Source organism: Giraffa tippelskirchi, chromosome 3, assembly GCF_054371585.1.
Source record: "Giraffa tippelskirchi isolate mGirTip1 chromosome 3, T2T-mGirTip1v1.2.pri, whole genome shotgun sequence".
NCBI classification, from domain to species: Eukaryota; Metazoa; Chordata; class Mammalia; order Artiodactyla; family Giraffidae; genus Giraffa; species Giraffa tippelskirchi.
In genome coordinates this window covers 30531615-30558437 of record NC_137277.1, presented here as the reverse complement: position 1 = coordinate 30558437, position 26823 = coordinate 30531615, and the positions used below count along the sequence as shown (strand labels likewise).

The 26823-nt window shown below is 50.3% G+C and overlaps 1 protein-coding gene across 4 annotated transcripts; it reads right to left on the bottom strand.

The window, feature by feature from the left end:
- PMP22 (peripheral myelin protein 22) lies at positions 1-26297 on the bottom strand. 4 transcript variants are annotated; one of them, XM_081583928.1, is made up of 5 exons: positions 26003-26297; positions 23962-24073; positions 22691-22790; positions 7840-7980; positions 1-1311 (listed from the first exon to the last, which is right to left on the bottom strand). In XM_081583928.1, exons 2-5 carry the CDS (start codon positions 24037-24039, stop codon positions 1148-1150), a joined length of 483 nt encoding a protein of 160 aa, XP_081440054.1. In that variant the 5' UTR covers positions 24040-24073; positions 26003-26297; the 3' UTR covers positions 1-1147. The 4 variants fall into 4 exon arrangements, with proteins under 4 accessions (XP_081440054.1, XP_081440053.1, XP_081440051.1 ...); XM_081583927.1 differs by lacking the exon at positions 26003-26297 and adding an exon at positions 25309-25761 and having other exon boundaries at positions 23962-24078; XM_081583925.1 differs by lacking the exon at positions 26003-26297 and adding an exon at positions 25627-25761 and having other exon boundaries at positions 23962-24078.
- Between the last annotated feature and the right edge of the window lie 526 nt (positions 26298-26823).

Sequence of the window (26823 nt, the reverse complement as noted above, 5' to 3'; positions counted from 1 at the left end):
TGAGTTACTCTGATGTTTATTTTAATGCATCTTAGTCCACACAGTTGGTATAAAATCAGAAAAAGCAAAGCGAAAAAGAGGGAAAAAACAAGGTCTGGAGTCTTGGCATCAGGAGGGCCCCGTATATACATCTACAGTTGGTGGCCAGTACGAGTCATTGCCAGACAGTCCTTGGAGGCAGAGGACAGTCTAGACTCCGCTGCATCCTGGGATCCCACCGTCCCAGGGGGTCTAGAAGCTTGTCCGGATGCTCCAACCATAAGGAAATGTGGGAGTGATAAAGGCAGTGCGTTGTTATGTGTTACAGTAATAGTAGCAGCCTAGCCAGGTACAAAAGCGGTTATAAACCATTTATATTACACAGAATTATTCAGGTCTCCATTCGACTTTATGTTGTAAAATTGTTAACTGAATTTCCAGTGAGGCGTTTAGATGATTAGTGATCGTAAGGAATGGTAAATACATAGCACCACTTTGTAGGTTTGTTGTCACCGATTTCTAACCTAGACGCATGACTGGGACACCTCGCCCTGTCCAGGGCAAGGATCCCAAAGCCACAAGCCGCGATTCTCCGAGGGCTCCAGTTTGGGGGTTTTGTTGGGTGCAGGTAAGGCTGCACACAGAGGCGTGGGCACACAGCGGGTCACCCACAGTTAAAGGCTTTGGGCCATTCAGGGTCTCTACCCACACTTTGGTTTTCTAAATGAGGTGGAGTGGGAGGGAGGTAACTTCTTTCAGATGAAGGCGAAGGGGCGTGATGGGCTTACTTTCTTTCTGGGCAAAACAAACAAAGAAAAACGAAAAAAAAAAAAAAAACTGAGCTTGATTATATGGTTAGGATGTCAAGTTCCTTAGCTACTTTAAGGTTCAACCCAAGGCTGATGGTCAACACGTAAAGCAAACAATACTATGTACATATATGTAAAAAGTGTTATAAATAGGTTTTATAAACCGTCGATATTATATACATCTTCAATCAACACTAACCACCCCCCCCCCACCCCACCCCCCGCACTGCTTTCTGTTTGGTTTGGTTTGAGTTTGGGTTTTTTGGCTAGCTCGTTTTTTTTGTTTGTTTTCCTGGCTTCTGGTTTGCTTCCTCCCTCCCCACATGAGCTCAGAGCCTCGGCCGTCCCATCCCCGGGCCTCATTCACGCTTCCGCAAGATCACGTAGATGACACCGCTGAGAAGCGCCAGGGGGAAGGCCACCCAGGCCAGGATGTAGGCGAAGCCGTAGGAGTTGTCCGAGTTGAAATGCCATTCCGGGTGCCGGACCGTGTAGATGGACGCCGCACTCATCACACACAGACCTGGGAAGGAGAGGGACCAGTCGGGAGCAAGAGGGGTCACGGGGCAGGGACCCCTACGCCACCCCCAACCCAGACTCCCCAAGACCCCGGGCACCTTCCCCACCCACTTGGCTCTTCCCCCAAACTCCAGCTCACGTCACACTTGTGCATGCGCACACACACACACGCACACACACCAGGGCACCCTTCTCTCTTTCTTAGGGAGAAGGATGTAGGCTGCAGGGAGAGAAGGCAAGTCCATCTCAGGCAGGAATCTGCCAACAGATCCAGAACTGCGAGGAGGGACGGCAAGGTACAGGAACCAGGAACCAGGAAACAGTCTCTCCTGACCCAGCCCAGTCCACCTGACCCAGGTCACGGGCCCCTCTGCCTCCCTCTTGCCTCATTTTCCTTAACTGTCACCCATGGCCAGTCACCACGAGGGCACCAGCGAGAATTCAGGTGGCAAGAGAAGCCTGTCCATCTCTTTGCAAGGATGGCTGGCTGTGGAGCCCCTGGAAGCTGAGAAGCGCTCCACAGACGGGTGGAGGGGTCTCTGAAACCATGGAAAGCGAGACTTTATCATTATCTGAGTGGCACTCACGCCAAGCACAGGGCAGAAGGCTGTGCTGACCCCCTTAGCAGGATCAATACATCAGAGAAAGAGCAACAACGCCGTGGGCACTGCTAGGCAGACAGAGGAACACGTGGAGAGGAACAGGGTGGTGGCGGAGGGACACAGGAGGAAGGACACAGCCAAGAGAGGAGGCCATCACGGACAGGCTTCATGGCGCCAGGTCCCTTTCAACTACTTGTGGTCCCCGAAGGTTGGTCTGCAGTCCAGACGAAGGTGAGAAGGTCTCAGATGGGCAGGCTGGTCAGGCCACCCCTGCCTCATTGATCATGCAGCCTTTGGGGTGGGAGGAACAAGAAAAGCCTCCACCTGGGACCTCAAGCAGCCGGCAAGTTCCAGCGTGACAGTGCCTGCCCACGAGGACGGTCAGCATCCCTGCAGGGAGGGGTCCAGTGAGGTCAGCGTCCCAGCCCCAGCAGCACAAAGGCCACTCTGTCCCCTCCTAAACACAGGGGCTTTGACAGGCTCTGAGTGACTCTATTATGAGTCCAGCAAGCATGTGGGATGCCTGTGGGTCCAGGGCCCCCCAGGCTGGACCACCTACATCTAACCTCACTGCTATTTGGGCTATTTCACTGGACACTGTGGCTCTGTCTGAACAAAGTGCAGAGGTGGGGCTATGTCACATTCAGCGCCCTGATAAGACTGTCCTTCTGCAAGTCCGAGACAGGAGACCCCCACTGCATCGGCCCCCCCTTGAGAGAGCCACACAGCAGGCCTGGGACCCCAGGGGGGTCAGCTCCAGGACCTTCCACCTCCTGAAAGCCCAGGAGACGCAAAGACATCTGTGTCCATGGGGAGGTCATAGCTGGTGAACTGTCATGGAGGGGAACTGTAGTGTCGACCTGCTGGAGACACACTGTATTTGCCTCAAAGTCCATGGCTCACCTCAACAGTGTGCTAACTCATTGTCTGACCTACCTAATGAGGGCAGAGCTCTCAAAGGGGAGGCCTGACCAAGGGAGAGGGAGGTTTAGACAGAGCATCTGAAGGGTAGGACGGTGCCCACCCTCTTGGCAGAGCTTCCAGATGGGGCCCATGTCCACCCAGCATGGAGAAATGCCATGACACCTGTGTGGACCAGCTGGGCCCAGAATTCCCCAGCAAACGGAAAACAGCAAATGGAAAACACTCCATCTGTGACCTGGGGGAGCAAGAGAAACAGGACGCACAAGTGCAGTGACTGAGTTGATGGCTTAATTATATGACATCCGCCCTGGGAGAATCTCAGAAGTAAAGGAATTTGTGCTTCGCTTCAAGAAGCCATAAGCTTATACACTTGCAAAGCCAACAAGAAGAGACACACTTGATAATTATTGTTGTCGGGAGACTGATGTTTTAGGGAATATATCATTACGAGGCTGTCTGTGTGAAAAGCAACAGATGTGCCCTGGAATACAGAGCAGGCAGTGCCATACAGGAATCCTGAAAAGTCAAACACTTCCCCCCATAAGGGGACTGTGGCTCGCGTTCTCAGCTACCAGTAGGTGGTGATGCATTTACGAAGGTTCCCATGGAATAGGTAAGCTGCTGTCCCTCCTTCCACTCTCAGCCTCCGAGTGACCCCTGCAGCCTTGCACATCACCCCTCAGCCTTACTAGATGCCCATCTTGGCCCAGCCAGGGCGACAGCTGGGATGAGTCACCCAGAACCAGCATTTCTAAACATGGTCTCCGACTTAAACCGACTTCAAACCACTCAGAACAGAAAGATAAAAACACTGGGTTTTTATTCCTCCCCCAGGTTTTTATTCTAAATATCCTTTTGTTGCTGTTCAGTAGCTGAGTCGTGTCTGACTTTTTGAGACCCCTTGGACTGTAGTCTGCCAGGCACCCCTGCCCATGGAATTCTCCGGGCAAGAATACTGGAGTGGGCTGCCATTTCCTCCTCCAGGGGATCTTCCCAACCTAGGGATCAAATCCACGTCTCCTGCATTGGCAGGCGGATTCTTTACCATTGAGCCCCCTGGAAAGCCCTTTTTAAAAGCACCCCCTTTAAAAAAAAAATGTGATTCTGATATTGAAAAGCACCAAAGAGGATGACAGGGTGCCTCTCGAAACATTTTCAGGAAGCGCCAAACTGAGAAATATGTAATCAAGGAAAGATAGTTCTTACAGGTGAGACTCTCAGCTTATTATAAGTGGAGAAGGGATGACGCAGCGAGACAGGTAGCGCCAGGCAGAGACGGCTCCCAGGTCTGCAGTCAGCGGAAGAGCTCCACACACCTTTCACCTGCCTTTCCTGCATGCTCACATGCGTGTCTAGAATCCACACAGCCAGGCCCTCCGACAGGAAGCTACACAGAGACCCTCCAGTTGCAACAGCCCCAGGGATGCTCAGCGGATTCTGGGGGCTTCCACCCAATAGGTTGCAGTGTTTGAAGAAGCACCTGCCCTGCCCTGAGTGGATCCCGCCTGTGGTGGCCGACCTGCCTGTGGACCACACCCCGCGACCGTGGACCTACTTCCTTCTTTCCTCCCTTCCTCATTCTGTTCTACTCTTTTTGTTTACTGCTTGGCTGTTTTTGCTTTTCTGATTTGCTGCTTGATATTTAGGGGTAATTTCTCGGGCTATCACCAGCCCTTATCACCAACAACTCTCCCCGAACTGTCTCCCTAGTTTGTTGCTGTTGTTGTTCAGTCACTCTGCTGCTGCTGCTGCTAAGTCGCTTCAGTCATGTCCGACTCTGTGCGACCCCATAGACGGCAGCCCACCAGGCTCCCCTGTCCCTGGGATTCTCCAGGCAAGAATACTGGAGTGGGTTGCCATTTCCTTCTCCAATGCACGAAAGTGAAAAGTGAAAGTGAAGTCGCTCAGTCGTGTTCGACTCTTTGCAACCCCATGGACTGCAGCCTACCAGGCTCCTCCATCCATGGGATTTTCCAGGCAAGAGTACAGTTGTGTCCAATTCTTTGCAATCCCATGGACTGCAGCATGCCAGGCTCCTCTGTTCTTCACTATCTCCTGGAGTTTTCTCAAATTCATGTCCATTGAGTTGGTGATGTCATCCAATCATCTCATTCTCTGCCACCCTCTTTTCCTTTTGCCTTCAATCTTTCCCAGTATCATGGTCTTTTCCAATGAGTTGGCTCTCTGCATCAGGTGGCCAAAGTATTGGAGCTCCAGCTTCAGCATCAGTCCTTCCAATGAATAATCAGGGTTGATTTCCTTTAGGATTGACTGGTTTGGTCTCCTTGCAGTCCAAGGGACTCTCAAGAGTCTCCATCAGCATCATAGTTCAGAAGCATCAATTCTTTGGCACTCAGCCTTCTTTACAGTTCAACTCTCACATCCATACATGACTACTGGAAAAGCCATAGCTTTGACTAGATGGACCTTTGTTGGCAAAGCGATGTCTTTGCCTTTTAATATGCTGTCTAGGTTGTCATAGCTTTCCTTCCAACGAGCAAGCATCCTTTAATTGCATGACTGTAGTCACTGTCTGCAATCTCCCTAGTTACTGGATCCTTTAGATTGTGAGATGAGAAACACACAAGAGCAGGGTTGTCAGATGCTGAAAGTCACGAAATCTCTAAGGGAAGTCCCCACTCTCTTAGATCCCAACTAGAGTGGAAAGATGCTACAGCAAGTTCAAATGCAACATTCTAGAGAGCTGAGGTTTCTTAGACCAGCTCTCGGGTTCTTTTGCCTGGAGGGAACAAGCACATAACACTCTTAGATGTATAGAGTACAATTGCTATTCTGGATCAACATTTCTAATTCAGCAACTTCCTGTTCACAGATGGACTGCTAAGCTGACAAACCAATAACCGAAAATGAAGTCTCATGAGAGATAAGCAGCTAGATCTGGAAGGGATAATGCAAGAACAAATCAAGTGCTTCTAAATTCAGAGGTTTTCATGGCAGAGTACTGAACGGCTTGGACTGAGTTCAAAGAAGAATTAAAATGGTGAAACAAGTAGGAATGAGTAAATAAACTTTAGATTAGAAAAACTCAATGCCTAAGAGTGTTCGGGCTGCAAGGAAGTACTCATCTCTGGGCTCTAGTTTTGACTGAAAATGACCTTGCTAAAAAGACATTGTTAGAGAATTTTAAGCTAAAATACCCCAGAGGAAAAAAGATAACATACTCCCTGCCTTGAGATGCCCCTTCAACAGTAATAAGTTCACCCCATCTGATGTTTTCAGTCTGACTACTCATCAGTTCTGATACATAGACTCATTCATCACAGATGTTTGGGAACTTCGGGATCAAAAAGGATGTAGATTTGAACTCATCTTCCATAGTCAATCAGATTCAATGAAAGATCATGTAAAAATCAGTTTCTGCCTTGGATGTTGTGTTCATTAAAAACTGGAGTGGATTCTGAATCTCTAAATGTATTCATTCCAGTGGGATGGGAGGAAGTGGGGACATCCCAGTGTCTTGCATGAGCTACGCTTTCATGTAGCCTCTCCTAGTTTCAGCTTATTTATCAGTAACATAACAAGAGTGTATAGAGCAAATATAAATATTTTATGAAACTTCTGCTTCCTAAGTCTGTATCCCTTTTTCTTGAGGACACAGTCATTGATACAAAGGAGATGATCACCTCTGGTCTCAAACAGTAAATAGAGAGCCAAAAAGAAATCCCAGAATACATCCTAGTTCTCTGTCACCTCTGGAAGTGGGGTGACTGATGGTCACTGCTCTTAACATCCCCAGAAATGATTTCTCATGGCAGAATTAGTACTTTAATAAAGCTGGCAACACCCAAGAAGCTTAGCTGGTATAATGAAACCTGTGCAACTAGCCAAGCTTTATTTGATTTTGAAATTCCAAACTGTGCACATTGACCTGCTGTATTTAGGGGTTTGAGGAGAAATGGTTTTCTAGTTTGCTTCCTTTTTCCAGGGAAAGGTAACTCTCTGTCTTCTGGAAAAGGGTCATCGACATCCAACTTCAGGCTGTGTCTTGTCATACAGCTCTGCATAAGCCATAGGATCTGCCTGCCCGTCCATCCATCCACCTAGGACATGTGGGCTGTTTTCAACTCTCCAATGACTGCTTGTGATTCAGCAACTAAACAAGAGATGCTACCCACTGCCCAATCAGGGGTCAGAATTGAGAATACTTTACAGTCCCCAGATGTACTCCAGCACATACAGGGTTTGTGAGTTATTAGCCTGGACTACAGAATCCACCACATCCGCCTCCTATGTCTCTCTGGTGCCGAGGACTCAGTCAGCTGGTCATTGATGGACAGGAGTATAAGAGGCAACAAAGCGAGACAAGGGCCAGTATCCAGAGACAAGAGCGGGAAGGCGTCATGTCTAGGACTCTGCACATGGACCATGTGGATAACCTGTGTGAAGGGGGTTGCTCAAGGCAGTTCAGAGAGGGGGCAGAGCAGACCTTGGTGTCATGGCCCCATGTCTGGAACTGACCGAGCATTACATGTTACACGAAAGGAAGACGCCGGTAAACAGGAGCCCAGTGGGCTCCAGGGGCCGGATTAAAGGAGAGAAAGATTTGGCAGGTGGCTCCACCACTGCTTAGAGAGGGAGACACGTACCTTAGAGCAATCTGGGGAGTACATCAGGGCCATTTCCACACTGGAGTGGGGGTGCTTCCCAGGGCACACAATGTGAGTTACAGAAATCCAGCCTCAAGACTGGCCTCTGCTCTATGGACACCCTCAGCATCTACCTCCAAGGATGCATCCTGGACTGTAGCTCCATCCCACAGTTATGGACCCTCCTTCCAGAGCCCCTCAGTCCTATTCCCCATGGATCCCTTTCCATGGCGAGTTCCCAGATTCACACCCACACACACCTCTGTGCTGTATGAAATCCATCCAGGGGGAAGACTCACGCGCGTCAGTCATTCTGGAGCCACACCCATCTGACTGATCATCCTGCACGCAGTCTGGGGGAGCCCAGCCCCCACGGGGACTTGGTCCTCTCCAACTTACCAGCGAGGATCTGGAAAACCCCAGTGATGTAGAACCGGCCGCCCTTGGTGAGGGTGAAGAGCTGGCAGAAGAACAGGAACAGAGACAGAACGCTGAAGATGACGGACAGGATCATGGTCGCCTGGACAGACTGCAGCCATTCTAGGGGAGGAGACACGGGGTTAGGAAAAGGCAGCGCTGGCCAGCCAGAGGGGCGGGGCTCTGCCAGAGGCGTGGCCTGGACAGCAGAAAGCCACACCCACCCCCAGGCAGCAGCAGCGGCAGCAGCAGCCGGGAATGAAACTCAGGTTATTCACTTTTCCACTCTCGAAAGTCATTCTTTATTTCATGCTTTCTTTTGGAGGAAAAAGAAAAAAAGAGGAAAAAAGAGGTATTGATACATGTTTAATTGTAGACATTTTCAGAAAAGGCTGTAAGAAAAGACTCAGTCCCACTGCAAGGAGTTAAAATCAAGTTAAAATATATTAAATTTCCTTCCAGGCTTTTAGCCAAATGAGTTACTTACACAGATATGCGTGTGTTCAAGGGTCTCTGAGCCCTGCCCTCTGCCTCCTCTCTCTCTCTGTCCTCAGGGGGTTTGAAGGGCTTCTTGGAGCCCCTGGATTCTGAGAATAGTTCCAAACCACCGTTCAAAATGTCAGCATCCCCCAAGGAGTCAGAGAGATCCTGGGGACGGCTGGGACGAAGAAAATGACGTTGGAGCCAAGACTAATTTTGCAGAAAGTTGGAAGAAGATGCTAATGGGAAGAGCATGCTTTATTTAGCTATGAACCACTCGCTCAGCCACACTGTGTCTGTTCCCAGCTCATCTCAGAGCAGTCAGCGCTCAGTCTGATCATCAGATAGGAGCACAGATGACACTACCTGATCTTCACTGAACCCCTAGCCTTAGATCAAATCTCCAAGCATCCAACTGAAATTCAGGCAAGGAAGAGAACTCTGTAGTTCACGATCTACTACAAATGAATGTCAATTCCAGAAGGAACTGACAAGAGGCAACAACCTAGGTTTGGCATCAGAGACAGGAACCCACCAGGTCCCCCCTGGAGACCTCCAGGGGCCTTGTCATCCCTCCTTCCTGCATCCCTCCTTCCAAGTGCCAAAGAATCCTGGGGGTGGGTGCTGCTCTAAACAAGGAAGATCAGTTAGAGAAGACCCAGGGTCTGCTCCTCCACACTCAGGAACAGACTAATGTGCGTTGGCTTAGAAAAATACATGCCTATGCTTAGCACAGTAGAAAAAGCTGTGAAATCTGGATGGTTTATCATCAATACCTCACGAAGATGACCCTGGTTGGAGTTGCAAGTAGTTCATGGAAGAATTTTAAGGATCCTGATTAGGTCAACTGTGACTAGAGTTTCATGAAAGATAGGAAGAATCTTCTGGAAGCATTTTAGAGTTGGAAGAAGCCCGTAGGATCAGCTAACCCAGCCCCCTTGTACTGAGAGAGATTTCCAGAAATGTTCGAATGAGCCCCATTGGCATGGCCAAGGTTGGGAGGCCCGTGGTTCTAGTCTGGTGTTCTTTCCACCTTGATGGACCATATGCTTTTTTAAATATTTGCAATTTCTTTGTCAATTAAGGTTAGGAAAGGATGTCTAATGGGCTGTGAGCCATCCTGACTTCATTTTTACATCTCCCATTGAACCATCTACCCAGTGTAGTTGGAGAAGGAAATGGTAACCAACTCCAGTATTCTTGCCTGGAGAATTCCATGGATGAGGAGCCTGGTGGGCTACAGTCCATGGGGTCGCAAAAGTGGACATGACTGCGTGACCTTCACTCTGAGAGACCACCACTCACTCACTCACTCACTCACACTCAGTGCAGTGGTTCTTCTGGAGGGGCAGTTTGCAACAAAGCTACTACCACCATAATATTATCTTTTTAATATTTATTTTAATTTCTTTATTTGGCTGCTCTGGGATCTTCTATCTTCATTGCAGTATGTGGGATCTTCAGTTGCAGCAATGTGGGACCTAGTTCCCTGTCCAAGGATCAAACCCAGGCCTCCCGCATTAGTAGCATGGAGTCTTACCCACTGGACCACCAGGGAAGTCTCTATGTTTTGAATAAAGCAATTATCCAGCAGTCTGGTAGATGAAGCTGGAAACATAAAGAAATCTGAGCCACAAAAATAAATCTAGAACTAAGTCTCGAACTAAAACAGAGATCATGGGGAATGTCCTTCAAGGCACACCCTTAGAAGGAGTACAGTTGGTGCAGGCAACATCCTAGATTTCTTTTTCCAATTCCGAGATCTTTTCCTTAGTCTCTACCTCCACTCTCATTAATAACAGAAACTTCTGCCAGGCCTCACATTTAGAGAAAACTCAAAATCATACAAGTTAAACCTACAACAATAGGAAGTCTCTTAAATTTAATAATGTCACTAAATTCTTCTCAAAACTTTTTCTACCAGGAACTTGAACTTTAATGCCAACCTCATTACAACTGAGTTCAGTTTCCATAAATTAGTCTTCTAATCATATCAGAATTAAGGGATCAAGGAAGTTTTTATTCAGTGGGCCTTGGCTAAAAATCTACTGTTTTGAGCTCTGGGAATATGAAGTTGAAGAAGAAAGTTTTCAACCTGAAGCAAAATAAATAACAATAAATAACAATAAATAACACATACATGGTGAAAGTAAGATAAATTCAACTATATTATCAGCCACAGTAATGTAAATCATTATAAGATGTAGAATTCTATCTTGAATTGTGTAATTCCTATTGAGAGTCTGATATGAGAGATATACCTAAAACCAACAACAGTTAAAGGTCAAAACATTTTTTAAAAGAGGCACCAGGCAAATATTAACAGAAAGATATAGTAATAATAGCATCAGACAACTGGAATTCAAACTGAAAAAAATGAAGATGGCCAAAGAGGGATATTTCATAGGATATTTCATGGTATTTCCAGTTTATCATAAAGAAACAAAAGTCATAAACCTCTGTGCATAGTGTGGCCTGGAAAAAATATAAAGCAACAAATGACTGAAGTATAAGATGAAATTGATACAGCTATAAGCACAATGGGAGACTTTAGCATACCTCTCTCAGAATAGGTAGATCAAGTAGATCAAAAATATGGTAAGTTATAGATTATTTTATGTCTCTATAATGATGATGATAAAATTTTTAAACACACATGGGACAGTCTTACCAACTATGCAGTAGGCAACAACAAAAAAAAAACCTCAATAAATCTCAAAAGAAAGCACACAGGATGTAAATATAACTAAAGAAAACAGAAAGTAGAAATTCAAAACAAACCAGCCAAAATAAATTTGGAAATGTTAAAAGACTATTCCAGATAATCCCTTGGATAAAGAAATCAAGATGAGAAGTAAAGATTTCTTCAGCAAGGAATGCTACTGACAGTATATACCTTAAACCTACAGGCTGAGGCCATGTGCTCCATCAAAACAGGCCTGGGTACCCTCTGCTTAACTGGCTAACAAGAGGGACCAACTACCTCAGAGGACTGTGTAATGATCAAATAAGAATGTTGATATAAAAGCTCTGTACAATACAAATAACCCCATTAAAAGGCTCAGGGGCAGAGTAAATTAATAGCTGTAGACTGTGGTGGGGGGAGGAGAGGGGGTCCTTAGGGTAACTTTATCTGGGCTACACCAAGGAATAAGGTGAAAAACTGTGTCCACATAAGCCATTATAGGGTGCCAACCAGAATGCCAAGAGGTTATTTCAATACAATTCTGATACCAGTTCATATGGGAGCTTCAGCACAGAGGTTGGCAAATTATCTGTGAAGGGTCAAACTGTAAATAGTATGTTTATTATCATATGTGAAACAGAACACCATTCCAGGTTCGATGCATGAGACAAATGCTCAGGGCTGGGGCAATGGGATGACCCAGAGGGATGGGATGGGGAGGGAGGTGGGAGGGGGGTTCAGGATGGGGAACACATGTAAACCCATGTGTCATGAACCATGGGTTTACATGAACCAGCTGATTCATGTCAATGTATGGCAAAAACCACTACAATATTGTAAAGTAATTAGCCCCCAACTAAAATAAATAAATTTATTAAAAAAAAAATAGTTTAAGCTTTTCAGGTCATATGGTTTTCCTGGCAACTGCTGAAGTTTGCCATCTTAGCACAAGATCAGCCTCATTCAATATGTAAATGAGTGGCTGTGGCCTGTTCACCTTAACAAAATCTTATCTACACAATCAGGCAGTGGACTCAACTGGCTCTGCAGGCCATTGCTTGTCAACCTCTGTTGCTGCTGTTCAGTTACTAAGTCATGTCCAACTCTGTGACCCCATGGACTACAGCACGCCTGGCTTCCCTATTCTTCACTGTCTCCCAGAGTTTGCTCAAATTCGTGTCCATTGAGTCAGTGATGCCATCCAACCATCTTACCCTCTGCCACCCTCTTCTCTTTTTGCCTTCAATCTTTCCCAGCATCAGGGTCTTTTCCAATGAGTCAGCTCTTTGCATCAGACGCCAACCTCTACTATAGCCAAATACATCCAATGTACAGAAAACAGTGATTAGAGTGGAGAGGCCTGGATGCAGAGGAAAATGCTGTCTACTGCAGTCCTGTTTTATACAAAGTCAAGTTAATGTGAGGCCAACACGCCAGGTGGCGAATCTGAACTTCTACCCAAGCCCCAGGCCAGTGATACTCTTTTCTCTCAAATTGCAAGTTCAGGGTCATTAGCAGAGCCCATGACCAGCACCCACGGTCATTCTCCAGGCCTTGCTCAGTGCCCGGCAACTATTTGTGGAATGCCCAGTGACAGCGTTTTAACTTCCAATGTTGGTGCCGAGCCCGGGATTAAAAACCCCCGAATTCCTTGCAGACCTGCTGTTTTGACGAGCCTGTCAGGTAATAGGGTTGCTGACAGCTTTCTGACGTGGGCTAGGCCGTGGCAGCCAGCAGAGACCCGCTCCTCCCCGCCACAGAAGGGAAAGCTGGAGATGCCTGATGACCAAAGGTCAGATTCCTGCCGCCGCAGCAGCTAAGCTATGAAGGAAATACATCTGCCCCCTCAGCTGTATTCTTAGCCCAGGGCCAATGAGCCGGCGAGCGAAGGGCTCAGGGAGGCTGCAACCCTCTTCAATGCACCAGCCCCTCGGTGTCCTTCTGCCTCCTTTTCTCCCAGCCTAGAGCCACGCCCGAGCGCCTGCCCCCCAACCTCAAGTCCCACTCTGGCAATTCACAAAAGCTCTCTGACTCCATCAAGAGTGAAAGGAAGGGCAGTGGCAGTTGAGTCAGAGCATGAACTAAGGAGGCCAAGCCAGGAGGAAGGAGCCACTGGGGTGAATCACCATTGGGGGAGTGAGAGCCGCCCTTGTCCAGAATGCCGGGCCGTCTTCAAAGCAGCTGACCCACCCGCTAACCTCCCTACCCACTGTTGTTGTTGTTTTGTCGCTCAGTTGTGCCTGATTCTTTGCAACCCCGTGGACTGTAGCCCTCCAGGCTCCTCTGTCCATGGGATTGTCCAGACAAGAATACTGGAGCCGGTTGCCATTTCCTTCTCCAGGGGATCTGCCCAAGCCAGGGATCGAACCCACGTCTCCTGCATTGGCAGATGGATTCTTTACCACTGAACTACCTGGCACCCTTCCCACTGACATCCCACAAATCCTTCCTTCTTGGGATGGATGTCATTCCAGAGGCTGCTGACTTGCGAGGAGCTTCCATCCTATCCAGGAGGACTTTGCTGTATGTTTGCTTTGCCTACTGGTAGGAGCCTGAGCAGGGACCGAGTAGTCCTTACCCAGGGTTCCAGCTTCTTCCCATCCCGCCCAGCTGGAAGCTCTGAAATTGGGCCCCGGGTTCACTTTCCCTGGGACCCACAAGGATGCAGCCAGAGGGGAAAGCCATATGGGGTCTTTCAGCCCACAGACCCTGGCCGGGAGCTCACAAGGATGAGGAAGACCATCGGAGAGGCTCTTTCAACTCAAATCCTGGGGGGCATTTCAACTCCAGCTAAACCTCTGGCTGACGATGAGTGAACTCATGTTCCAGGCGCTCAGGCTGCACCTGACACCATCACTCAGTTAACTGCCCTCCTGACCAAGAGGCTCCCTCACGGGCAAAGGAATTGGTTCCAGAGTCTAATTTATACATGTGGTTTGACACCAACCGTCTTATTCCCACTAGTCATCAGACTGGAACAGGGAATATAATACAGTCATCGAGGTTCCGAGGTTACTGAAAATGTCCAGCTATTTCAGGCTTCCTCCATTCCCTGGTTGGAAAACTATAGTAACAGGAGGGTCAGGTTAGGCTGTGACTCCCCCAAAATTGTTGTTGATTGAACAGAAAAATGGGGGGCTTCCCAGGTGGCACAGTGGTAAAGAATCCACCTGCCAATGCAGGAGATGTGAGTTTGATCCTTGGGTCAGGAAGATTCCCTGAAGAAGGAAATGGCAACCCACTCCAGTATTATTGCCTGGGAAATGCCAAGGACAGAGGAGCCTGGTGGGCTATAGTCCATGGGGTCGCAAGGAATCAGACACAACTGAGCCACCTAACACACACACACACACACACACAGAAAAATAGAGGAAGTGGCTTCCATGGTCAAGTATATTAATGTCCCTCCTTGGACACTGCGACGTACAGTAAAGTACTCAAGGTTCTGAAAAGCCTTACCATTAAAAATAATAACTTGAGCAGCTTTTAAATAGTCTTTTCCAAACTGATTGATCAGAGAGCCCTTTGTGTTGGTGTTGAGAACATGTGGAACACTCGAACATGTGGAGTCTGACCACAGACAGTGACTTCAGAAAGGAAGAGAGGAGAAAGACATTTCAATTGCCCAGGGGAGGTAGGGGATGTACAGAGAAGAAGGGGATGCCTGGTGGAGGGAGGGGTTCAGGATCTTTGGGTTTAAAAGACGTTCTCCATATGCAAACAATCAGAGGCCTTCTGTCCAAGCATCATGGAAATTAAGAGCCACCAGCCCACCAAGATCAGTAAACCACGCGTTCTCCTCTCTCCCCACACCTACTGAAGTTCTACCCAATTTCCAAGACCCAGCTCAAAGGTGGTGTCCACTCAAGATCCCCCCATGTCACCATTATATCCTGAATGGGAAGAGGACTCAGGATGCATGGGACGTGATGGGCAACCACCCCAGGTCTCACCTCCACAGTCACCCTATTAGGCCATGAGGGCACTTGCCCCAGGTAACCAGCTTATGAGAGGCAGACCCCGTGCAGAAAAGCAGGGACTCCTGGTGCCCATCCACTGGGGTGCTGAGAAGTTCAAAAGGTTGTTAGTAGCTCAGTCGTGTCTGACTCTTTGCGACCCCATGGACTGTAACCCACCAGGTTCCACTGTCCATGGGATTTCCCAGGCAAGAATACTGGAGTGGGTAGCCATTCCCTTCCCCAGGGCATCTTCCTGACCCAGGGATAGAACCTGGGTCTCCTGCACTGCAGGCAGATTCTCAACTGTCTGAGCCACCAGGGAAGCCCAAGAAGTTCAAAAGCATGTTTGAAATCTAAGGAGTTAAATGATCCTTTAGCCTTTCTTTAGGTCTGGCATCCACAGAGCCTAGCGGGGAGGAGAATGAATGGGGTGGCCGCAGGAGAGAGCCCCTCCTCTCTGTGCATCTACCTGCCAGGCCAACCACGAGCCAGCGGCTGAGCGGCACCAGGAGGCCAATGCCCATGGTCCAGAGACAACATGTTACATAGGCGGGGATGGTGGGCAGAGGACTCTCACCAACAACAGAAAGGTCACTGCAAAGAGGAAGCACCACCTGGAGAAGGGGAGGCCCGGGAAGATAAAACCACAGCTTCCAGGGGCACGACGGGGATTCAGACACCTTGAGGATAAGGTCCAACCCTCCAGGCATGAATGAAGACAACCAGCAACCACTGAAAATTCAGGGAATGGACGTAGCCTCAACTGAGTGATTTCTTTCTTTTTTTAAAGTTGTTTTATTTTTTTATTTGCATGTGGGATCTTAGTTCCCTAACCAGGGATCAAACTCATGCTCCCTGCAATGGGAGCTCAGAGGCATAACCACTGGACCACCAGGGAAGTCCCACAGCTAAGTAATTTCTTAATGACAGTATCCCACAGCAGTTCGCCCCCTCTACATCATGGGCCCCTCCTCCCCAACCTTTATGCCAGCTCCTTCCTGCCCCCATCAGCCACCAGATGTCACAAGACTCACACTGGACCCTTGATCCTCCCACCTCTCCTCTCATCAATCCCCCTGCAGACATTAAATACCCTCCCATGGACACCGATGACCCCAAATCTGAATGTCCAGCCCAGACGTCTACCCTGAGCCACAGATTCCTAAATCCAAGTGCTTTGCTGACACTGTACCTTCTCAATGTATCAGCCAGAGTGTGTTTTCAAAACACAAATCAAATCACACCTGCCTTCTGCTCCAGAACCTTCCAGATGTCCGGGCTGGCTTTTTCAGCATCAGAGCCTGTCCTCTCCTGCCTGCAGCCTTGCACTCACTCATGCCGGGCCAGCACTGGTGGACACATCAGACTCCTCCCTGCCTAAGGACCTGGCCCTTTCCAGTACCTCCTGGAATGTTCCTCCTGTGGTTCTTCATACAGCTGGTCCCTCCTATCTTTTAAGCCTCCGTCCACGTGACTCTGGCAGGAAGAGGCCTTCTGTGACCAGCTGCTTCCTCCCTAGTGGCGACCTGCTATCCGTCGCTCTGGCCGTCTCCTGCAGAGCACTGTCCGCTGCCCACAGTGACTCATTCATTGTCTTTCCTCCATCTCTCCTGAGTAACTGTGAGCTCCGTGCACTGGGGCAGGGACTGGTCTTTCTTGTTCAGCTCATTGGCTTGGTTTCTGGAAGAGTGCCCAGTACCTAGCACACTCTTGGTCTAGTTAAAGAATGGATTAAGGGACCACTCTGTTAGCTCTTTGAAATGAAAGGGAGTCTCTTGAAAGGTAGTGAGTCTCCTGTCAACTGGTAGGATAAGCATATAATGGGTACATTGCAGAGGGGTCTGAAGTGAGTGACATGGGGCAGGGGGATGGGTCTGATGACCTCCCGAGCCCCTACCAGTGTCAGAGAATACGTGTGTGCTGATGAGCGCATACTCAGAAACCTTCCTGCCAGGCATCCTTTTCTTGGGCACCAAAAGCCAACATCCATGCCCTCAAGCTGCCCCATGGCCAATCCAAGCTTCTGAACTACAAAGGATGCTTTCTCAACACTGGTAAAATCCCAGGAAAGCAATTTACATTTTTTAAAAAGCAAAGATTGAGCATCCAGCACCATATGGTGCAGACATAGATCTGCACAAGCCTCTGAATTTACTCCTAGGTGCTGGCATCTGATGAGAGACTCCAAAGGTTGAAACATCAGCATCAGGACGCCTCGTTCCACCGCTGCACCTCCCTTGCCTGCTGGGACCTCCGCATCCCACAAGGGCATGTAGAATCCAGAGCTATTGCTGGGGCAGAGCTTGTGGGTTAGCCCAGGGAGCCACAAAGATGCTAAATTGCAAAACATGAGCCCCTAAGTGCAGAGGGCCTCCTGTGTTTTTAAAATTGTTGACCAAAAGCTGAGCCACAGACGAGGAAATGGTCTGATGTCCTTGCCGAAATGGCAATGCCACCAAACGGATAAACAAGATAAACCTGGCGATCACAGGAGATACAGTCCCAGGAGACACAGAGCGCTCAAGTCAGGGAGGGGCTCCTGAGACTGGCCAGACTTATTGTTTTCTGACTTTCAATTCATAGGACTAGTCTAAGGCTGCCCACAACATACTGCTGGCCATGAGGTCGCTACTGCTGGAAATAGGTGGGTTTCTACTTTGTAAGATTTCTGACACATTCTGCCTTATAAACGCACAGGATTGTTACTCCAAGTTGGAATAGAACAGCTGAGAAATGCATACAAGACAGAGCAGGTCTAAATGAAATCATGAAACTTAGAACCCCATCCACTTGCGCCAGAGTCCTTCCTGGGATCTAGAGGACCCTGAAGGCTGGCTTGCTTCTCCATCCCCTGTGTTCTCCGTGCATCAACTTTGCCAGGCCCCTTCCCGCCCCAGGGACCTTGTTCTCGGGAAGTCCCACTGTCTGGAATCTGCCCCCTGATGTCCCTGTGGCTGACTCCTTCCTGGTTATCCTCAAGAGGTCATTCCTTCCCCACCCCAATCCCTCACCACACATCACCCTGCTTTATTCTCCTCCTCCTTCCTATCACTGCCTCCTGATTACCCACATTTATTGACTGATCTGCCAGTAAAGATCATTTATTTACTGATCTTCAGTAAAATGGAAGCTGTCATCCACTGGCACCCTGGGTGTCTGCAGTGGAATCTTCTGCAAGACAGGTATTCAGTGAATAGTCCTGCATGAAAGGACACAGGAGAGAAAGGAGGGGACCAGGGAGAAAGGGGAGCAAGGAGGACAGGGGGCATCCTGAGGCAGGAAGTCCATGATCACTGAAGTGAGAGAAGGCTGAAATTCCAAGATGAAGGGGAGAAGAGATGGGGTGAGGTTTAACAGGAGTAGATCATTCAGGTAGACATATGGACCCTACCAAAGATGTTCATCTAAAGATGGAGACCAAAGGGGCCTCTGAGAGGTTTTAAATTGAGAGTGATATGACAAGGTTTGTATTTTTAAATATCACCCTGGATTCAATGTACAAAATGAGGAACAATGAAGAGAGAAAGATCAGGAGTAAGGAGGCTGCTGAAGTGGCCCTCGTGCGATATGGGTGGGTATGACAAGTGACCAGTGGGACCAGGATGATTCTGAGAAGCGAGAGGAGACACATCCAGGCAGACTCTGAGTGTGAAGCTCACTGGACGGTGAGACAGAATCCACTAAAATACTGGAAACTGTCAAAGGGGGAGACTGGGTGGAGGAGGATGAAGGCTGGCTGGTTTGGGGACGCCTCTGAGACATCCCAGCAGAACTGTCCAGTGGGTGGCTGGCCAGGCTGGTTTGGAGGTCAGAAGAGAGGACCAGACTGGGAGGAAACAAGGATTCAAGAGACATCATGAAACAGTAAAAGCTGTTAATGACTGGGGAAGTGGAGAGAAAGAGAAGGAAGTCAAAGGATCATCCGATTGCCAACACGGGTCACTGTGCTACTGAGGGGACACAGGACATGGCAGAGATGGACTGTTTGCAGAATCCTAAAGTAATTGGGCTCCACTCTGAAACAGCATAGGACATACCAGAGCTATTGTCAGAGTATGACTGGGTATGGACCGGGGCTGGTCACATCCTTGAAGAGAAGTGTTTCAAGCCAGGCTTACTGGGAGGTGCTTGCTATTAAATTTCTGTGAATCAAGAAGTCATGCTTCCCATGATGTCAAATGACTCCATGCTCAGCCTCCCTTGACACTAGGTGTGGCTCTGTGACTGACTTCCAGGAAAAGACAAAAACAGAAGTGTGTGGTCTATCTGAAGATGTTTCATTAAAAGGGAGAGGGACACATTCTTCTCTTCCTCCTTTCTCTATTCTGTGGCTTGAAGCAGAGATGAAATGGCTGGCGCTGTAGCAACTGTCTGCTCCATAAGGATTAGACAAAGAAATGAGGTAGAAAGTCCTAGGGCTCTGACAGTTTCTTGGAATTGCCATATCTATGTTAGGCTGCTTATTTCTATACTTATTTTGAAAGAGAGAGAAATAAACTATCTTATTTAAGTCACTACCATTTAAAGATGTTTTGTTTTATGGGGTCAATCTTAATCCCAACCAGAACGCTAGCTGATTGATCTAACGCGTCCCTCCATTGCCTTTCCCCTTGCTTTAGGTCATGTCATTGCCTCAACAGGGAATTGCCTCCTCCTTGCCCGTGTTTATTTAAATCCTGCCCATCCTTTGGAGGATGGATCAAATCCCACCTCCCACAGGAGACCTGCCTTCCACTTCCTCCCCCTGAACTCTGGCTCTGCCTGCCTGCCCCCACTCCTCGGGCATCTGGCCTATGCTGTCTTCATCCCCTCGCAGAGATCTCCTGACTCCTCACAGAGCTCAGGACCATCAAGGCCAAAGTCCAGAGTCTACACGTCCTTGTATGCCCTGGGCCAAGAAGCATTCAAAACAAGGTCATGACAAACATTCCCTCACTGGCCTCCTTCACCTCTGCCTGCAGCCAGGATCAGGATAGAGCCAGGGATTTATATTCTAAATGTATGTAAATGCATTTAGATAATGGAAAAGCAGACAAAGTTGAGGGCATTTAGTAAGAAATCTAAAAGCAACTCTAACACAAAGAGGGAGTTCAAGGAAAATCTAATAGGTCTCCTTCCAACTATGTAACACAGATGTTTGACTGCCAGGCAGTCAATGCGGTAACAAACACCATTCATATAAGAAAGAAAAAAAAAAAGGAGAATGAAGCCCTGCAGAGGTGCAGGGTTCCAGCACCACTCACACAAAGATATGCCCCTTCAAGCAAAAATAGCAATTCATGTAAACCAACGTATTTTCACATAACAAGCTTGCTGACATATCCTTTACAAACAAGTATCAATAACAAATTACTTTCAATGACTTAAATAAAAGGTATGTTTGAAACATTCTAAGAGCAAATACAAACCAAGGTGACTGGTTTATGACTAACAGGGTTCATCTGTAAAGGCAGTCTAATTTTTTTTTAATTGTGTATTTTTTCGCCTCTTGTTTGGCACAGAAATGGTTAAAACCAATCCAAAAGGCAAAGGAAGCCCAGAGGCTTCAAATCCATCAGAGCTTAGGTTACACACACTGACCCATCAGAAGACCAGAGCAGAGATACTGACCACTGGGGAAGCTGAAATAGGAACATCTTACATAGAAGTTCAAGTGCAACAAACACAGCTTGTCCAGAGCTCCTCAAAAATGCCCTTGCTGGGAGAGACAAGAAGGCAGGTGTAGGGGAGAAGCAGGATCTTGGAAACCCGCCCCCTCCCAGGAAAGCAGCCATGTGGATTTGGATAAAGACCCAAAATGAAACACTCCAAGTTCAATGTCAGCAAACCCAGGAAGATGAGGTTGAACACAGAGAGCCAGCTGAGCGATGGGAAGTTCCCGATTGAAACGACACTGATGCCTCTTTGGGAGCTGCTGGAAGGACTGTACAGCAGCCATTCCTAACCGACTGCGGCAGACGCAGAAGGCAGGCCAGCAGCATAGGAACATCGCTGCCCTGCTGCGGGGCAATTTAGATCCTTGCTCCTCTGCCGACTCATCCCTCTTGAAACCCAGCCGGGTTGGAACATGCCTGCCAAAACTGCCCCTTCCGGGCCTGCGAGTGTAGAATGCCCTGCCAACTCCACGTGGCCACTCAACCACTTGGGGGAGGTGCGGGTGGGTCCCCGGAGCCTCAGGGAAAGCCAGCCCTTGTGGGCGGAGTCACCACGCATGGCCACCAGGTGTCACTAGAGAGCAGAGCACCGCCCATTCTCAGCCTTCGGGGAACTTCAGCCAGACCTTGCCCAGGAGAACCGGATGCTGCGGCTTTGGGGCCAAGCAGTGCTCCCGCCACATGCTCAGACACTCCTGAGGGTTTCAGTTACTTGGCTACCAACTCACCACGCAGCCTCTAGGGTGGTTTTAATTCAATATCCTTCACAGACTCAGAGAAAAGAATTAAGGACTGCTCCCTTCCACAAGGACTGGGGTCTCTCTTTTCTTGCTCCCAGGAAAGCAGACACATAAAACAGTGTTTTCTACTGCTTGGTTATCCTCCTCGAGTAGTTCTAGCAGTTTCTCTTTATGCTGAGGTTAGAGATATTTGGTTGGTGATGCTTCAGGGACAGTTTGGGTACACAGCCCAGAGAAGGAAAGTCCAGCAGTGAAACTGGACTGTGAGAAGCCAGAACCAATGGCCACTGCCCCGCCTGCTTTGTTCAACTGCATCTGAAATGGTTTCTCTCACTGGCTATAGCATCTTCAACAGAAATATTTGATCAAGGGGCAGCTGCGGCCACATCGAAACCTCATGTCCAGGCTGAGGACACGTCCTTTGGAACATGAGACTGTGAAAAGCCTGGCCCACTGTGTCCTCAACACCAGGCACTGTGGCCCCTGCCAGGGTCCATGCTGCCACCAGACACTTCCCAGCCACCAAAAAGACTGCACCGTATTTATCACTGCCTCTCTACATTCACAGACCCCCAGATCCCTGCTGAGCCCTCCTTCCCTCTAGATACTGCAAGGATCTAAGTGTGCTTCCGCTGCCAATTAATCCCTTTAACCTGAACCCAAGAAAGCCTGGTTTCCAACATCTCACAAGCAAAGTCGCTGAGGACAGAGTAAAAATACCCCGGGCATGGCTTGGGGGCATGAAAACAGTGTCAATGCCCCAGCTTGCAACAAGGAATCACTCTATAGCTCTGATGGCTAAATGGGATCGCTGACACCCAAGACCCAGAGAGGAAGTCCTGTAACTGGAGACCAAAAGGGGCCCATCGATCCCTGGGACAGCCCCTCCATCACTGCACCAGTAAGACTCAGGGCATTCCTGGATATTCCACCACCAAACCAAACTTGCTTGTTAGATTAAAATTCCCAGGGGAATCTGCCTGAGATTTTGCATCATCATTGCTTATCTGCATCCACATTTCTTCACTCACTAAAAGAATTACACTAAGTGATGAGCAGGAACAGGCGGGCAGGTCTAGGGCTTCTCTCCAGGTAGAGAGAATGCATAACAATTCCCTGAGATCTCAGCTTAGCCAGTGAAGCTACCACCCCTCTCCTTTCATCTTGGCTTCCCAGCCCCTGGCCACATCTCACCCTAGCCCAGCAACACCGCTCTAGCTTGAGTCTTCCAAGAACAAGTGCTTCCAGGTCTGGAGAGAGAAGTATGTCACAGACAGACCAGGATGAGTTTGTAGAACAAAAAACCATCCTCACCATTTGCTGATGACGAGAAACAGTGCTGGACATTGCTCGACGAGAAGGTGCTACAGTTTTGCCAGAGGTCAGTCGCGTGTCCATTGCCCACCATCCATTGCTAGAAAGAACCAGATGCAGTAAGTCAGAGAAGGCAATGAGGAGTGACAGAGAGGGGGAGGGAGAAGACCAAGGCAAGGCAAAGAGCAGCCTTATCCACTGTCCAACCAGAGCCCACGGTGCTAGAGAAAGGGGAGAGGTGGTGCTCTGGCCCAAACCCTTTGTCGAGGGGAGGGCCAGGGCTTTGCAAGTAAAAAGCACTTTGTAAGTGGAAAAGAACCTCACAAATATGAGTTGCTCTGTGCCAAGGTGTGTTTGGACTTAAGCCAGGACACCTGCATCCAAGCCATATCTCCTCCCTTGATCTCCTGAGTGCCAGACCCCATGCCACGGCCACTCTGAGCTCATTTCCTTACTGGTAATTCCTGTCAACCTACAGTTAAGATGTTGGGAAGATGCTGGCAAGTGATGAATCAACTCATCAATCCCCAACATAATTATTTTTCAACCTTTGAACCAAGCAAGAACATCATACCTGGGACTTGTCGTATATTAAGAAGTTAAGACCATGGTTGCGTGACTGCCCAAGTCTGGGCTCATTTTTAAGAAAATAAGTTTACAACCTACTGAGCTGGATGTTTGCTGATTTTGTAATGCAAGTTATCCCAACGATCTGTTTGTACTGGAGGAGGCTTTTCTAAGAAGGTGCCCTGTCCACAGCACAAAACAGACCGGGGACTATGAACCATTAAGGAAAATCTAATTTTAACTTGCCAGTTTCAAGTTCTAAAGGCTGTTTTATGAACTAAGTCACCTATCTGATGGATGCCATTTGGAGAAAAAACAGACCTTCCTAAATTCTCCACTTCCTTCCTCAAGGACAACCACCACCGCCCCGCCCCGCATCAAGAAAAATGCTAAACAAGCTTATCATATGAAGTGGGTAGGGGGGACCCTGGATCTGCACTGACATTATTTGGCTTAAAGAGAGGCCTGCGTGCTGACCTAGCCCAGCGCTTGCTTGCTTCCTCCCCACCCCTGAATCCGCTCTGATTTTCTCAAAAACTACTGAAAAGGCGCGAATTGCCAGAAACTGCAAAAGGCCCGAGGATGTCTGAGACTCGCGGTCTGCAAACTTGAGGGGGCGCGGCGGGAATCGTGGTCCGGAGGCCAAGCTCGGGGTGAGCTCCGGGCACCCCACCCGCGCGCGCGCTGCCCGGCCGGACACTCACGCTGACGATGGTGGACACGAACAGCAGCACCAGCACGGCCACGTGGAGGACGATGATACCCAGCAGCAGGAGCAGCATTCTGGCGGCGGGTTCTGCTCAGCGGCGTTTCCGTCTGGTCTGACAGGAGACACAGCCGAATTGGACGTAAGGTCGGGCGAACTGGCCCGAGCGGGAGAGCGAGGGAGGGAGGGAAGAAGGGAGGGGAGGAGGGAGGGAGGGCGCGGAGGGAGGGTCCTGCGCTCGGAATGCCCGGGCCTGGCCGGCCGCCCGCCCGCCCCGCCCCGCGGCCGCCGAGAGAGGGCAGCAGCCGACCGCAGCATCCCCGCCCCGCACTCAGCCGGGCCGAACATCTTTTGCTTTTGGAACAAAACAAGCGGTACGCACGACGCACGTCGAAGTCTCCCCGGGAGGGGAGGTTTTTCCAGAGTGCCAAGCAGAGGCTGCAGCGCGCCTCCACCCACCCGGGCCCTCCCGGGGCGGCCCAGCTTGCGGAAGGAGGACAGATAAGGGAGAGAGCACGCTCTCCCGGTGGAGTGGAGGTGGGGGCGAGGGGCAGGGTCCTAGGTCTCTACGAGAGGCCGGGGGATACCAGCGACATGCTGGGAGGGAGAGCGCGCGGCGTGGAGCCGGGTCCCCAGACCCCAGAGCGCTCCGCATTTCGTTAGGCTCCGAGTTTCCACCCAAGTTTGGCCCGCGCTGGGGAGCCGCCCCGACCCCAGCACCGCTTGGCAAAGACACCCGCGGCCCCAGAGAGAAGGCGCAGAGCCGAGGGAAGAGGAAAGAACCGCCCGGGAGAATTGCTGGGGCCGGCGCCTCCTGCCCTCCCCGGGCGCTGGTCGGGCCGATGCGCTCAGGGGCCTGCCTGGAGGGGAGCAAGTGTCCGTGCGAAGCAGAGGCGGAGGCAACGGGGTGAGCCCCCCAGAAATAAGTGCAGCCGCACGGAGCCGGCAGGACCTCTTCTATCCGCTGCGGTGCGGTCCTCACCCCACACCTCACATCCCGCGTCTGATTTGCGGGAGGATCCGCACGTTTGCGGAGACGGAGCTGCGTTTGGGGAACTGCTGAAGGACAGAGTCTTGGGCTAGAAACAACGATTCAATAACTTCAGTGTTTAAAGTACCCAGCCGCAGTCCCCTCCGTCCTCTTCTTGTGCAACACTTTCAAAAACAAAAACAAAAAAACCCTGGAACGTGCAGAGGAAATAAGCAGGGTTTTCTGACGTCTCCCAGAAGGTTTAAATTAAATCCAGTGACTCCTCATGCCGAGGAGGCGGGGGAAGTGGGGGGAGACAAGAGAAAGATGAATGGGTATGTAGCTAGAAATTGGGGGGCCCCGGGGACCCTGTACCCTGAAGATGTCCACCGCAGGGACTGCTTTGCCCGTCGAGTCTCGGATTAGGCGACTCTCCAGCGAGACGAAAAGTCCTCCGCCCCTGCCCCACATCCGGACATCAGCACCCGCGCCCCTGGCGGTTCACAGACCCGCAGGCTCTCCACACCAGACCCGTACAAGCCCCGCAGGAACGACGCCAGACAGGCGGTGTTCTGCTCGCGATCGGGGACCGCGCCAGCCCGAAGCCCCCTTGCTCCGCGCGTCTGGCGCCGTCGATGGAAGATGCCCACGTTCCTCCTCCGTCTCCTCCACTCTCCCGGCCAAAGCACTTACGGCCCAAAGGATAGCTGTCCCCGATCCTCAGAGATCCTCAGAGCGGCCTCGGGCACACACTCAGTGCGTCCGCTCAACGGCTGGCGTCCGCAAAGACAGCTGCGCTGCGGGGCTACGCGCGCCAAGCGAGGGGCCGGAGGGAGGCTCCCGGCGTTCCCCTTTAACGGGAACAACGCCCTGTCTGCGTCGCTGCAGTAGGGTGTGTCCCTGGGTCAGCGTGTGCAGGGGGGCGGGACTCGGGGAGGGGAGAGGGCAGCGGGGAGAGAGGGAGGGCAGGAGGCAGCCTGGGCCTTACGCTGCGCCCCGGGAGAAAGTCGATGAGGGCGAAACCTCTGGGACTTATCCTGGAAACTAGCAGACCGCGCAGCTTTCTCACCTCTGTTTCCGCTGGCTTCGCTGACTTTACCGAGACCAAGAGTTGACCGATATACTAGCCCTTCCGCCCCCTCCGCCCACGTGGGAAAATCGACCAGAGGTTGCCCCCGCGGGTGCCCAGCGCCGGGCTCTAGGGCGCACGCATTCGGACCGCTCCCACGCGGAGGCCCAGCCTGGATGCCCCTCCCACGGACTGGGGGAGATGGCACTTAAGCGCAGGCAGACGTCCCTCCCCTGGAGTCCTGGCGACCCTGGCCTGCCCCGGCGTCCTAGCACGGCTCACCCGCACCAAGCCCGCCCGCGCGATCCTGTCTGCGCCTAGGCGGTGCGCCAGATGCCTCGGATTCCCAGGACGGATCTAGCGGGCCTGCTTGGGGGAGAATTGGAGGAGGACGGAAAAGGCTGCCCACTGCAGGGCAGCGCGCCCGGGGGTCGCTGGGCAAATCCAGACCACAACCGGGTACGCTCCAGGCGAGTTTGCTGGCTTGGTGCCCGGCCTGGGCTGGCGTCCCCGGCCACAGGGTGGGGAATTGGCCATTTGAGGTGGGGAAAGAGCAGCCAGGGAAATCAGCTGATTCATAGCCGGCTGAAGGCGGTCCGCCCAGCGTCACGGGGAGAGAGGATAGCCCTTCCCGGCGCAGGGTGGGTGCGCCCCAGTAAGAGGGTAAGACGCTCTGGGAGCCCGCCTTGATGCAGAAACGCGGAGCGGGAAGGTGGGCGTTACAGGTCTGCCTGCCAACGCAGCAGGTCATACACAAGTCACCAGCACCTGCCAGCGCTCTGTGTCACAGAACATCACCGCTCTGAATGACTCAAATACCC

Bases quoted from the DNA above. Each gene is read 5' to 3' on its own strand.
- PMP22 (XM_081583928.1), bottom strand. From the start codon at position 24,039: ATGCTGCTCCTGCTGCTGGGTATCATCGTCCTCCACGTGGCCGTGCTG. The intron at 22,791-23,961 runs GTGAGTGTCCGG...GGTTCTTTCTAG, and splicing joins TCGTGTCCACCATCGTCAGC to CAATGGATGGTGGGCAATGG. The intron at 7,981-22,690 runs GTGAGGATGGTT...CTCCTCCCCTAG, and splicing joins TTTCTCGTCATCAGCAAATG to AATGGCTGCAGTCTGTCCAG.